The 14941-nt window shown below is 37.4% G+C and overlaps 1 protein-coding gene across 3 annotated transcripts in view; it reads left to right on the top strand.

Moving 5' to 3' along the window:
• Window positions 1-14941, top strand: part of DHX9 (DExH-box helicase 9) — a 39661-nt gene that overhangs the window by 4003 nt on the left and 20717 nt on the right. For 2 of the 3 annotated variants that reach the window (XM_020984370.1, XM_020984369.2), the window contains exons 5-14: window positions 2718-2839; window positions 3459-3607; window positions 6301-6347; window positions 9325-9461; window positions 10022-10111; window positions 10207-10368; window positions 10533-10610; window positions 10976-11167; window positions 13160-13301; window positions 14642-14724. In XM_020984370.1, coding sequence (XP_020840029.1) covers window positions 2718-2839; window positions 3459-3607; window positions 6301-6347; window positions 9325-9461; window positions 10022-10111; window positions 10207-10368; window positions 10533-10610; window positions 10976-11167; window positions 13160-13301; window positions 14642-14724 — 1202 coding nt within the window. Of the gene's footprint in view, window positions 1-2717; window positions 2840-3458; window positions 3608-5372; window positions 5472-6300; window positions 6348-9324; window positions 9462-10021; window positions 10112-10206; window positions 10369-10532; window positions 10611-10975; window positions 11168-13159; window positions 13302-14641; window positions 14725-14941 lie in introns of those variants that run through there. The other variant, XM_078156459.1, reaches the window with a different exon arrangement.

Below are 14941 nucleotides of genomic sequence, written 5' to 3'. Positions count from 1 at the left end.
TCACTGAGGTGGAAAGGATCTTAAAGGTCAATTAGTCCAGCCCAAATCTGAACTAGAACTCCCATTACAACATTCTTCACCAAATGGTAATTTACTCTCCATTTAAAGAGTGCCTAATAAATGGAAACCTATTACTTCCAAAACATAGTAATTCTTTTTTGGAGAGCTCTTAATTGTTTTATAATGGGGATCTCATTAGCTCCTGTGGGTTTAATTACCATCTCTAATAATCTCACATCCACGTGTCCTGCCCTCTCTTGCTAACTTCCGGTCTCAAATCTCCAAGATACTTGAATTGAACGTCCAGTAGACATCTTAAATTCAATCTGTCCAAAACAAAACTTACTGTCTTTCCACCTTAAGCCTACCTACCTCCTACCTTCCCTGTTACCATATAGGGCAACTCCATCCTCCCAGTCCCTCAGGCTTATGACCTGGGTGTCAAGGTTCCTTGACTCCACTATCTCTCACCACCACATCCAATCTGTTGCCAAGGCCTGTCACTATCACCTTTACAACATCTCCTGGATACCTCCCTTCCCTGATACTTCTGTTACCCTATTGCAGACTCACATCACCTTTCACCTGGACTATTGCAGTAGCCTGCTGGTGGATCTGCCTGCCTCAAGTTTCTCAACAGTCCAGTCCATCCTCCATTCAGCCACCAAAGCAATTTTCCTACTGTGCAGGTCGAACCATGTCACCTCGATGCTCAGTAAACTTCAATAGCTCGCTATTGCCACCATTCCCCTCCCAAGTCAAACACAAAATTTTGTGGTGTATGAAACCCTTCAGAACTTTGCCCATCCTGCTTTTCCATCCAGTCTTCTTACACCTTACTCCCTAATACATACTCTTCAATCCAACGGCACCAACCTCTTTGCTGTTCAATGAACGAGGCACTCCATCTCTTGGCTCCTGGAATTTTTCTTTGGCTCTCCCCCATACCTACAGTCCTTTCCCCCTTACTTGGCCTTCCTGCCATACTTGGCTTCCTTTAAGTATCATCTAAAATCCCATCTTTTACAGGAAGCTGTTCAACTCTTCTTAATCCTAGTACTTTCCTTATTTATTCTGTATATAACTTGTTTGTATATATTTATTTGTCATCTTCCCCCAATAAGATTGTGAGCTCCTTGATGAGAACTATCTTTTGCCTCTTTTTTTAATCCACAGAGCTTAGCACAGTGCCTGACACACAGTAGGTGCTTAAAAGATGTTGATTAGTTATATTTTTCCTTACATGTCACACAGGCAGTAAGTGTCAGAGCCATGAATCAGACAGAAGTTCTAACTCCAAATCTAGTATTTTAACTACACTTCACTGTATTTGTACTCATCTGTTTTTTCTGTCTTGCTGTCTTCATGGATTCCCACTTTTGTTTCCGAGTTTCCTCAAGAATACATCTTAAGTTACTCTGTCACCTCTTGAACTTATGCCTTTTCAATAAGGTTTATCCATTTCCTAGTTAGGAATCCAATCATTTAAAAGTTTCGGTGTTCCTGACATGTCAAATTTACCTCCTTGAAATCATCTTAAGTTGTTTATTGCTTATTTGTATATGAGGTATCCTCAAGGTCTTTGGGGTTATTCTATGTGTTTCTGAGACCATTTCTTCCCTTCTTAGATTGCAATCACTTGTGAATTACTACTTTTATCTACTGGTACTCTTTCTTTTGTTCCATCTGCTACTCAGTGGTATCTGGCTTGGTAGACAGGTGGATGATTTTCTTCCTTCCCTTTGCATTTTAAGGCTTCTTGATTGAATTGTCTAGATACTCCAGGAAAATGTCTTTCTTCTGGCCCTTGTCAGGTGCTTTTCATACTTGGCAAAGATCTTATCATTATATCTCAAATCATAGACCAAAATGTAAATTCGATTCCAGGTACAGTCTTTACCAGCTCTTTATTTCATAGATCTACTTCATCTTTTTTTTTTTTTTTTTTTTTTTTTTTTTGCTTTTTGGTGAGGCAATTGGGGTTAAGTGACTTGCCCCAGGGTCACACAGCTAGTAAGTGTCATGTGTCTGAGACTGGATTTGAACTTAGATCCTCCTGACTCCAAGACCAGAGCTCTATCCACTGTGCCACCTAGCTGTCCCTGATCTTTTGCTACAGTGGTAAAAGTATCACCTTGGTCCTTAAGATTTTTCTTTTTCCCTTCAGTGCTTTCTAACTTCTTGTAGTATGACTTATCCCTCTGTGAATTTCCTGCAATTAGGTAATTGTAAGTGTGGCAGTTCTAAGGAGGCTCTCTAGCTTATCCTTCATAAATTGCCCCAGGAAGACAGCACATTTTGCTTTTGTTTCACATTGACATGACTTCTTAAATGTATCCCCTCAGCAAGGGTCATTTCTTGCCACTGGTTTTTTCTTCAGACCAGTACTAAATGCCATTTGTTTTGAGGGTACCTGTGGTTCTGCACTTTAATTCCTAGGAGCTCAAGAGCTTCTAGTTTCTTAGAAGTTTCTTCTCTGGGAAGAATCTGTTGCATAGTTCCAGAGGTTCAGTGGTCCTCTATCTTGCCTTTTCTTTCTCTTTTCCATTCCTCCAAATATATGACACAGGTTAGAATTACTCTGTTGGGATTCCTTTACTATTTAATTTTCTCTTTGAAACACCTGATTGCTTTTTTCCTTAGATTATTAATGCAACAGTTCAAAAAACTACCCATTTTTTCACTCTTTGAAAGGTAATAATTTTCTTTCCTTATAGATGGTACACCAGGACTCGGAGGCTCTGGTTATGGCCCTGGTACTGGTCCTGGTGGCACATGGGATCGTGGAGCCAACTTAAAGGATTACTACTCCAGAAAGGAGGAGCAAGAAGTACAAGCGGTAAGCCAGCTAATGTGGTTTCCATTTCTAGAAGTGCAATTTAAACCTTTTAAACTCTTTAAGAGAGGTCTTAGCTAAGAATTAATGATATTCGTAGATTATATAGGGTAATTCTTTTAAATGGCAATTTGAGAAATCACATAATGTACTAAATATGCATTCAACCAGATTTAAACATAAAAGATATCTGATTTCATTAGTATTCTTATCATTGCAGATTCCAACCAGGTTATAACTTGGTTGATAAGTCCTGTGGAAGTGCATTAGGAAACTGGAATCTGGTAATAGACAATAATAGTTAGAGCTATTCTAAAAAATAACCTTTTGAAGACTTACTGTTCTGCTAATCTAAGCAAATATCTTTGAAGGTAGAATTGTCTAATTGATAAACTAAAATGATGAAAAACTTCATTTTGTGATTTAAAAAATTTTTCTAGGTATATGTTTCTGTATGATATTAACAGTATATTAGAACGAGATTAAAACTTGTATTCTATTAAAAATGTTATAGACTTTCAGTTTGGCAATAACAAACTATTCAGAACCTTGAATATAAACTTGGACAATGTAGCTAACAATAGCGGCCACATATAATTGCAATAATTGTCTTAATCCTTAGACTCTAGAATCAGAAGAAGTGGACTTAAATGCTGGTCTTCATGGAAACTGGACCTTGGAAAATGCTAAGGCTCGGCTGAACCAGTTTTTCCAAAAGGAGAAGGTCCAGGGAGAATATAAATACACCCAAGTGGGTCCCGATCACAACAGGTTTGCTTGTTTCGCTCTTTTCCTTTTATAGTAAGTTAGAATTAAGTTTAGGAGATAGTATTGTTGAAGGCTATTTTGTGTAAATGTTGGCTGGTTTGGCTTCTGGATCAGCAAAGTGACATTTGATAACATAATTTACTTAGTACAAGAATTTCCATTGGTTCAAGTTGTCATGTCGGGCATTTGGAAAACATGACTTTAGATGTGATGGAAGTCCATTTCTCGGCAGAAAATGCTATCTGTGATGTCAGACCTTCAAGGTGCTGATTTGGGGGATTGGAAGGCAAAGTTGGTGGATCTGAATGGTTTGGTCCTGGCTGACTTAAAAGATTTTAAAGATGATGCCTGTATTGTTGGTTTCCACTGACCTTCATCACAGCCTGGCCATTTTAGATGGTCAGAGGTGACCTTTAAAGTGGTATCCTTTTTTTTTTCTTTTAACTTCTTAGGTTTCCCTAACATAGGTTAGATTGCACCTGAATATGCAACCAAATGGCACTTCAGTATTTTCCACTTTCACAGTGGCCAGTCCTCTTAAAGATCCCTGTTGAAATTGAGGGCCTTGTTTGAAAGGTGATTAAGGAAAGCCTTGTTTTTGCATGTGTGTTTAATTGGCATATGTAGGGGCTTTATGGTTTTGTCTATGTTAGTTGCTGGGCTGTTTTCATGAGGATTTTAGAGGCATCTTCCTCAGTAGTCTTGATAATGATATCGAATGCTTTTCAAAAATCTATTGCTGATTATCAGATTTGTAGCTATAAAAGCTAGATTTGGTGAAGCCTTGTGGTTAAGGTTATGTTAAAGTCATCTATGCTCTAGGCCTCCCGTGTGTGGCAGTATTGTTATAATTGTGAATGTAAGGGGGAGGTGGTTGTGGTGGTGACAGTATGTTTCTCAGCCTGCTTGCTGTTCTTCCAGAGAGCATTCCAGGGTGTATTAATTATTACTCCCAGGAAGGCTCGTATGGATTAGACTCTTATGGGGAGCAGCATATTGTGGAAAATGGGGAGGTTGTGATGAAAAAACACTCTGGCATATCCAGTAATATCTGGATGTCTTTCAAATTTTTCAAAATTCGTACATTGAAAGGTTTTCTTTGAAAAAGGCAAGGGAAATTAAATTTGTGGGTATGACTCCCTGGGATGCATATAGCAATCCCAAAAGAAAAATTGAAATAAATTTTTGAATAAAAAGTGTCTAAATGCTATGTTGAAAGCATGGCTCCCCCCAAATGTTTTGTTAATCCTAAGAAATTCAAAATGTTTTCTTTCTGGTATCAGAAGATTAAAAATAACATTGGAATAGGAGGTATGTGAAAGAAGGAAGTGAATCTTCATTCTTGATGCTTTGTTTCTTCTCCAAGGAGGAGAAAGAAAATTTATTTTGCATCAGAACTGATTGAGCTTAATACTTGATAGCTTTAATAAGGTATACAAGACTGATTGGAGCTTGTTGTTGTATAAGTATGGTTTCGTAATATCTTATGAGGGACTTCTGATACGAAGAATGTGAATTTAAGAATTGGAGGCAGCAAATGGGAGACATAAACAATTTGGGGGATCCACTAACAATCATGGGCATGATTCCTCATGTCCTATATAAAAATCATAGCAGACAGCAACACCAGAGGTCTGTGTTAATCACACATGTGCTGCTGCTTAGGCCGTACTAAGCAATCACATGGGAGACTATTGTAAACTGATTTCTGGTGTCGCTGTTCCCCCTAGGTGGAGGAGAATGAGATTGAGTGCTGACTATAAGCCTGGCTGAGAAACATACTGGCATCGGTGTCATTAATGAAAGGGTGGATGTTGTGCCCCTGAGAGCCAGTGGCCTTTGACCCATGAAGCCGCTGTGCCTGAAGGTCAGTTCACAAGTGGTACAGGAAGGAGTCTAACATTGGTTTTAAAGCCTCATGAAACCTGTTTTATTTACAGCACAACGTCAAGGCTAGGTCCCACCTGAGTAGGAAAAGTGCCAGAAAAGTTTTCAGAGGGCAGCTTCTTTAAACCTTGGATTGATGCCCTATAATTCCTTAGCAAGTTCAGATATAGTTTCTAGAAATTGGTTTTTATTTTTATTCTCCAGGACACTAAATTAGTGGAATATTACTGGTGCTTTGTGTGCTATCAAGGGCTACTTCCAACTGCAGGCAGATCCCAGAATCGTGTCTCTCTTGGAGCCACTGATGTGCAGCCTCTGTGTGGGTGTGTGCGCGTGTGAGAGTACGTGTTTTGTCTCTAAACAGGTCACTGCAACAGTCAATAGTAGGTTGTGTCATACAGAGGAATCTTGTTGAAAGAACCACAGTCTACATTAGCAGAAGAATTGTCAGCCTGCTTTTTATTCCTTAGTCCCAGGCCATGTGGAAAGCTCATTTTGCACTGAAGCCATGCTGGCTGTTCTCTTTTCTTTGGGATTGGAGTAAATAAACATAAAACCAAAACTCAGATTATTTCTTTTCAAGAGCAATTGGCTTTTCATATAGACTACAGTTGTCTCGTACTGTGTTGTATTATTTGAGGCTAATGCACATAATTTGTTCTAGGGTTGAACAGGAGTAAATTTGTTTACAGTGGGATTTTGCCAAGATTTGCCTAAGCAGTTGGAAAGCCTGGCTGTTTGGGGAACCCTGGGTTCAGTCTTTTTTAGCAGTGGAATCACTAACCTTGTTTGTGTATGTGTTGTTACAGGAGCTTTATTGCAGAAATGACCATTTATGTCAAGCAACTGGGCAGAAGTAAGTGCCTCTATTCCTCTGCTCTTTTATACTGGTACTAACAGTTCATAATAGCTGGCATTCATACATTGCTTTAAGGTTTATGTACTACTTGACATAAATTATTTCATTTGATGCTTGCAAAAAAATCCTGTGAGGTAAGTACTTCAGGTATTAACTATCCTTCCTTTACAGATGAGGAAATTGAGGCTCGGACAAGTTTAGAGACTGGCCTTGTGGTCACAAAACTAGGCCATATTAGGAAGGGTTCAAATTTGGTTCTGCTGATTTCAAGTCAGCACTCATACTGTTTATCATGCTGCTTCGTTAAAAGACTTTGTTGACCTTTGCTGTCATCAGCCAGTTACTTGACTACTATACGTACTGTAGTAGTGTATTTAATACAGAAATTCAGAGATACATCGGAGCCTCGTTGCATATTGAAACAGCCATGAGTGTATCATTCATGTAGTAATCAATGCAGAGAGAGTGATGATAGTGTTCCAGATTTTCATATCTACTAATCTGCCAGCTTCAAAGGAAAAAATCTGAGGGCATACGTATTTATCTTACCCTCCCTGAGCACAAAGTCATTCTTTTAATTGATCATTTAGGCAGATTGACTACAGAAAAGAATTGACAAGATTACTATATATGGTGTAAAACATTCCCTAATAGCAAAGGAAAGGGGGCAAAATTTTTGAAAGGAATTGCCTTAAATGAAACAAAATCCAGTGTTACTTATCATGGCATTGAAGAGAGATCTTTGATCAACTAAGAGTTTCTGTAATTTGAGAATTTTTTCTTTATGGGCTGACGTAATAAAAAAAGGAATCAAGTGACAGCACCTTGGTCAACAAGGACTTGGAGAGACAGCTACCTAAATTAAGTGTAATTAACTGCTGATTGATGACAGTTCACTTAGGCTAAATGAAGAAAGAGAGTTGCCGGTACTGATGACAAATTATTAAGAATGAGGGATAGAAACTGCTTTTAAAGACATAAAGGATCAGCTTCTACCAGATCGGCAAGTGCTGAATTTGTGAATACAGGTATAGGGCACTGATGCACAGTTATGACTAGACTATTCTTGGGATTTGATAATCATAACAATTTCCATTTAAGAGTCCCGTTCTCTGTATCCTCCCAGTTTTGTCCATGTTATAATTATGCAGAAATTAGCTGTTTACATTTATGATTGTTAGTATTAATGCAGTGGCTTTAAGTAAAAGAATGGTATTAAGCCATTTTTTTTCCTTTAGATTCTTTATTCAGGGTTTCTTAAACTTTTTCCGCTTGCAACCCCTTTAGTGCTTCTTAAGTTGACATGGTTCTTGGTGTCCTTCCCTCTCTGGATTTTTCCTTTTCTATTGAAAAATTCGAGAATTTTTCAACTCATTAGACATTTTAAACCTACCATGCCAGCTAATTCCTCTTCTATTTGATAGCTAATGATGTTCTCTCCCAAATGCACAAGTGTTTTTAAACAAAATATTCTTTGGATTATGTTTATTGCCGCAAATAAATTTTTATTTCAACATGACAGCACATACTCGTTAGGTTTTCAGGTGACATTAGGTTTTATAGGGCTTGCTGAAACTTGGTGGGTCGTCTCAGTACAAATGGAGTTGAATAAATTGGTTCCATGTATGGTAATAATTAAGTCATATGTGGTTCAAGGAAAAGTAAAATGAAACCAGCCGCACTTTACTCTCAAGGCTATGGCTTTGCCACTAACCAGCTAGGACTTTGGATGATGAGTGTTTAATCTCCCTAGGCCTTCCTTTATCTGTGGAATGAGGGGTTGAACTGTGTTAAGTCTATTTCATTTTAAAAAATTCAGAATAAAGGCTTAACGATGATAGTGGGCAAGAAATGACTGAGTTAGCAGTTTGGGAGACAGAAAAGATAAGCTGGGTGCTGAGATCATTTACAAGTGGGCCCTATATCATAAGTGCCTGCTCTGTGCCAACTTTGAAATGATTCGTAATATCTCTAGTTGTCCCTACCAGTTGATATTGCCATGGTATATAACTTAAGCTTCAGTGGAAGGCCATCAGTGTAAAGAAAGAATGAGAATTCAGACCTTTTGAACAAATACCAGATAATTTGGGGTTGCATGATAAAAGAGATTGCTAATATGATTATCATATGCTAAACATACTGATTGATCTCAAGGAACGTAGTTATCACATTTACTAGTTTTGTGACCATGGGCAAATTGTTTAACTTCTTTGAGCCTCAGTTTCACCTGTAATCTAGATATACTTGTGCTCACTACCCCGTAGAGTTATTATGAGCAAATTCTCTTGTGAATCTTAAAGCGTTACATGAATGTAAGTTGTAAATGAAAAAGAGTACTGGATTGGGAGTCAAGTGGTCTGTGTTTTAATTCTAATTCTAATAGTAACTAGTAAGTATGACTGTGTTAAGTCTTTTAAGCTCTCCAAGATTCTTCTCATCTCCCTCATCTGAGGGAGTTTTGTGTGATCTTTTGAGGCTCCTATCAAAACATTCTTTAAATCAAGAGCTTATATTATTTAAATTAGTTAAATGAAAGAATTTCCTGTTAGAACATTGGAATAGCTTTTGAAGAGTGTTATATACTCTTTTCTAACTTAAAAAAAAATAATAGATTAAGCAACAGCGCTCCTGCACTTGATTTGATACCAGGGTTTAATTGAACTGATCTGGCCACTAAATGGATTATGTTAATATTCTTTTTTTTTAATGCCTTATGTTACAGTAGTGATTTGAACTAGGAAAACAGCTTACTTGTATAAATCATATTTTATAGCTCAGGTGGTACTACAGTGTGGAGTTATCTGACAAGCTTTGGTAAAATAGTTCGAAAAGGGCATCTCTCCTGCGCTGTGTTCTTTGTAATACTGTGTAAATGGTGCTTCTGAACATAGTAGATCTTAGTTACTTGTGAAGAAGCCTACTGGCCCAGGAACGGTATCTTTGTGGATCTTATAAGCATGCTGTTACGTTACAGGGATTTTTGCACGTGAACATGGTTCGAATAAAAAGCTGGCAGCACAGTCTTGTGCACTGTCCCTTGTCAGGCAGCTCTACCATCTTGGAGTTGTTGAAGCTTACTCTGGGTTGACAAAGAAGAAGGAAGGAGAGACGGTGAGTACTACAGAAGTGAGAAGATGGGGGTTTTCTATGTGTCTCTTTGTTCTATCTCATATTCATAAGACCATCACAGTTCAAGAATGTAGTGCAGTTAAAAGTTGTATTTACAGTCAGATCTGAGTTCACATCCTGCCTCTGCTGCTTACTAACTTTGTGACCTTAAGTAAGTCAGCATCTCTGGGTCTTAGTTTTCTCATCTGTAAAACAAGGGAGTTGGACTAGAAGACCACAAAAGGTCCCTGCCAGCTCCATGTATGTGATCTCTGATTTTCAATTACTGTGAGGGCCAGTTTCCCCCTTTTCTTGGGGATTGGTAAAGAACCAACAAGTAAGTTTGTGACTGAAAAAAGAATATTATCGTAAGAACTGTCCCAGAATAAAATTGGCCCTATTGATTGCCACAAAGTATTAACAAACACTACTTACATATGGGAGTTGGTTCTGAGCATAAGCATTTGTTGAATAAATTATCTTCACAAAGTACATTATAAATAGGTCGTACAATATATTCTGTGAGCCTTGGTGTTCATAGTCACTGTAATGCATTTTCATAGGTGGAACCTTACACAGTTAACCTGTCTCAAGACTTAGAACATCAGCTGCAAAATGTTGTTCAGGAGTTGTGCCTAGAAATTCAGCCACCAGTAAGTATGAGTTCTTTGTGTTTTACTTTAATGTAAGACACTTTGTCAGGCGAACCACCATAAGCACATGATGATTTTTATTTCTGAACCCATAGCCTGAAGATCCTAATTTTCCAGTTGTACTCAATATTGGCAAACTAGCTACCTTTGAACCGGCTCAGCGACAGAACCAGGTTGGGGTTGTTCCCTGGTCACCTCCTCAGTCTAACTGGAATCCATGGACTAGTAGCAACATTGATGAAGGCCCTTTGGCTTATGTGAGTACAGTAGGATTTTAGAAAAGAAACTTCATTGAAGGCTGAATGTTTCACTAGAAATTAAATCTAAATTTTTATTTTTATGTATGTATTTATTTTTGTGAAGCCATCTAGTGAAGTTATTAATTGCCATTTGTGACCTGTTTCTTCACTGTATTATCCAGGCCACTCCTGAGCAAATAAGCATGGACCTGAAGAATGAACTTATGTACCAGCTAGAACAGGATCATGAGTTACAGGCAGTAAGTCTCCAAATGTATTTGGATAATGTGGTGATTTGGGCTTTAGAATTTCCTTAGATATACATACAAAGTAGTGTGCTTTGCTCTTTATTATAGAGCATCCTGGGAAATTATTGCATTCTAACTTGAGATTCTTCCCTTTTCTGGGAATTTAACCAATAGGACCAGATGATAAGGTCTTTCTTCAGCAATATAGAAAGTTTTTTATTAGTGAAATAACATGATCTGTCATTCCATTGATTAAATGCTCTAATTTGTTTTGGGTACCAGTCATTAAGAGAGGATGGTAGTTGTACCAGTCCATGTGTTGGTTTAAAAACAAGGGTAAAAGATTATTCAGACCTACTTCATCTTTTCCCCTTTAGATCCTGCAGGAGAGGGAGATGCTACCTGTTAAGAAGTTTGAGAATGAAATCTTGAGGGCAATCCATCAAAATTCAGTTGTTATTATTCGTGGTGCCACTGGATGTGGCAAAACTACCCAGGTTCCTCAGTATATTCTGGATGAATGCATTCAAAACAACCGTGCAGCCGAGTGTAACATAGTAGTGACTCAGGTAAGGTAAGCCAAGTGGCATATCTCAGTATTAAAATCTAATTAGGGTTCAGGGCAGAGTCTTTCATGTTTGCTTATCTTTAAATGTATGAAAACCTATATGCAGAAATGGACTCACGTTTTGCATATGGACCTTGGATCCTATCTGAATATAGAAAATCCTTTCAGGATTAAAAACACACTTCAGTTTGTTGAAAACCAATCCCCAACTAAGGGAGGGAGATAATTCTTTTTTTTTTCTTTTCCCCATTACAAGCAACTCTAAATGCTGAGCCTTTTGCAATGTGGTTCATTGTCTTGTTAATTGCTTTCATGTTAGTATTAGTACTAACCATTTCAGAATATGTTAGATTTGATTGAATGTCCTATGAATTCTAGAAGTGACTTCTGTTCAGGACATTGAGTTAGTCACTGGGAGTATAGGGATAAATGACTAAGTGTTGCTCAACGAATTTATGTATTTTAATGGTTACCAAAGGAATACACAAATAAATGATACAAAGGAGGTATAGATAAGTCCAAAGCTCTAAAGGAGAGATATCCCCAGACTATTAAGAAATAATGAGGAAATCATCACTTTCACCAGGGTGAAATAGGAAATGCTTCATTAAGAAAGGCATCTAAGTTGGCCCTTGAGGGACTTCTCATTTCTTTCCAATTAAAAAATATTCAATTCATAAAGACAATTAAAGCACCAGTCCCTTTCCACAAGTTTACGTTGTGTTTGAACAAACAAAATTTAAACAAAAATGTGAAATGGAAACTTGAGGAGAAAGAATGTTAACTAGGGATCACTCACCTTTTTTGGGCATTTCCGTGATGAGGTAACCCATTCCAGTTTGGGGCAATTCTGTCTTGACATTCAGTTGGAATTTGTATATTTCATCCACTAATTCTGCTTTTGATCCCTGGAGCTATAAAATAAATAGGTATTTGAAGATTGCACAAAAACACTACCCACCTTTTCTCCAGAACAAACATTACTAAGTACTTTTATCCATTACTTTTGTGATGTGATATCCAGATACTTCACCATCCTGGTCACTCTAAATAGCTCCAATTACTGCTGTCCCTTCTAATACATATCAACAAGAAACGATTCCTGATGTCATTTAAAAATAGTGTAAGTACAGTGAAATTATTAGTGTAGCATTAGTTTTCGGAAAAGCCATATTATGTTTGACTTAATTAGTTGAGAGTCAAATGAGACATGTAGATCTTTAGGGAAAAAAATGTTTTGTTCTTAGTTTGACAAATACCAATATAAACATTTCTGTACACAAACAAAAAAGATTTGTGTATTAAACTGCAAATCTCTATTGCATACAACTTCTTTATAAAGCCTTAAAGCTAGCCATCCCCTCTGAATTTTTCTTCTAAGCTTATTTTTAAATACTTCATTTATGTTTACGTTTCTCGTTTTTTTTTTAACTTTTAATTTTTTGGCATTATATCTGGAAAACTTAACTAGGAAGACTTGATCCTTCTAACTCAGGTGCAGTTGGACAGATTCTACGAGAGAGAATACTACTTTGTCATCCTGACTTCTGATACCTCAGAGAAATTATTTAAAAGATCAGTGTTCTTAGTAAGGCAGGAATTACTAATACCAGAAAAGGTCTGTGTTGGACCACACTGGAGCCACTCAAAAATTCCATAAACCTCAGTTCTCAATTCCTCCGTTTCATATTTGTTCCCTCATTTATAAATTTAACAGTAAAATGTCATGGCATATCAAGGACTACTTGTTTGGCATATTCACTGGGATTTCTCATGCAAAAGAATCCTTTGTAACATTAAACATGGTGCTTTGATTAATGCTAGATAATTTTCGCATTTAAAAAATCTATACATCAAAGGGGTTTTTCTCTTGTCCTATATGTCATTTTCCTTAATATATCATGCAACAAATTTTTAATAGTTCTGAAATACTTAGCTGTTGAAGCAAAGTGATTTAATAAGTTAATTTTCATTTTTCTTTTTCTTTCTTCAGCCCAGGAGAATCAGTGCTGTTTCTGTGGCAGAACGAGTTTCTTACGAGAGAGGAGAAGAACCTGGGAAAAGCTGTGGCTACAGTGTACGATTTGAGTCTGTGCTTCCCCGGCCTCATGCCAGTATTATGTTCTGTACCGTAGGTCAGTAACAACGCTTTGGAATCTTTAGCTTTGTCTTGCTGTTGTCTGATAGTTAAATTGTAGTGTGTGCTCAAGAGATATGGATAACAATGTCATAGAATAATAAGTGGAAATGAAAGGTGCCTTGGAGGTCATCTAGTCCATCCCCTTCTTTTTTTTTGAGACTGGATGACTGGATCTGTCAGGCTGCACGTTCAGTAGCCCTTCTTGAATCTTTGTCCTGGTCTATTTCTTATTGACTGGGGCCTGTTAACCTGTTCTTGGGCAGCCTGGTGGTATATTCCACCCCTTCCCACTGCATGCGTGCCAGACTTGCTGTGACCCTAGCTGGTCATTTCCTAGCCCTAGTTGATCTCAGCCCTTTCTGGTAACAGGAATTACAGGCATGTACTACCTATCTCATACTGTTCCATCACTTTACAGATGAGAAAGCTGAGGCTCAGAGGTGTGCTGCTTGCCTAAGGTCACACAAGGGAGGGAATAAGTGACAGATGGGTTAAACCCAAGGTTTCTGACTCTCCAAAGTTTTATGCTTTACCAAAAGATGTTGGAAACAGTAGTGTTGGTACCTCTGGTTTGGAATTCATCTGGGAATAAAGAATATATTATTCATTAAGATAACTTGCTGTCATTTTGAGCTAACATTGGAATGGGCTGACTTGAGGTAATGAGTACCTTGGGGTCTTTTTGCAAAGCCTTTGCTGGATCACCACTTATCAAGTATGTTGTAGAAGGCATCTTTTTTAAGCTTGTATGTTGACTGGCCATTGAGATGTTTTCCAGCTCTCATTCTGTTAAATGATTTTTTTCCTAGTATGACATATAATAAACCTAATGAAATGCTTTCTTAGAGAAAATAAAAATTGAAACTGACTAAGTTGGGGGATCCTAGTACTTTTTAATACAAGCTTTCATTTAAGGCTTGAATTTTCCAATTTCTGTTTTTTAGTCAGTGGAATTTCTGTGCTTTTTGCCCATTTATGTGTTCATAATATTGGTTTAGACACAGGATTGGGAACTACCATTACACATTTAATTTTCTTAAATGTTGTTAATGTTATCTAATAATAATAATTAGCATTTTTATAGAACTTTAAGGTTTGCAAAGCACTGCACATGTTACTTTATTTGAGCCTCAAAACAACCCTGTAAGTTAGGTGATATTCCCATTTTAAACTTAAGGAAACTGAGATATTCAAGTTAAGTGACTTGCCTGGTGTCACTCAGCTAGGCTGTGTCTTGGGGGCAGGGATTGAACATGTGATCAGTCTAAAGTTGATATGCTTTAAAATACCAACCAATGACATTTCAGTTTAATTTATTCTGATTTTTATTTTAAGGTGTACTACTGAGGAAATTGGAAGCAGGCATTCGTGGAATCAGTCATGTGATTGTAGATGAAATCCATGAAAGAGACATTAATGTAAGTAACTTTTAGTCTTTTCCCTCATCCTCAACTTTATCAAAGAAAACAAGATGCTTTATTAAATGGAGGAGCTATGGTAGAAATTTCCTCATTTTCTAAAGGTGCATCAAGTATGACTGAAGTAATGAGCTGATTTAAAAAAAAAACCTGATGATGATTGCCTCTTTCAAAATAGTGTCCTTTGGAAACTATATAGTTCCAGTTGCATTATTAG

The sequence above is a fragment of the Phascolarctos cinereus genome, unplaced genomic scaffold (assembly GCF_003287225.1).
Source record: "Phascolarctos cinereus isolate Bilbo 61053 unplaced genomic scaffold, phaCin_HiC Scaffold_5;HRSCAF=322, whole genome shotgun sequence".
Taxonomy (NCBI): Eukaryota; Metazoa; Chordata; class Mammalia; order Diprotodontia; family Phascolarctidae; genus Phascolarctos; species Phascolarctos cinereus.
Note: the sequence above shows the minus strand (reverse complement) of the source record. Positions and strands in the feature narration are given on the sequence as shown.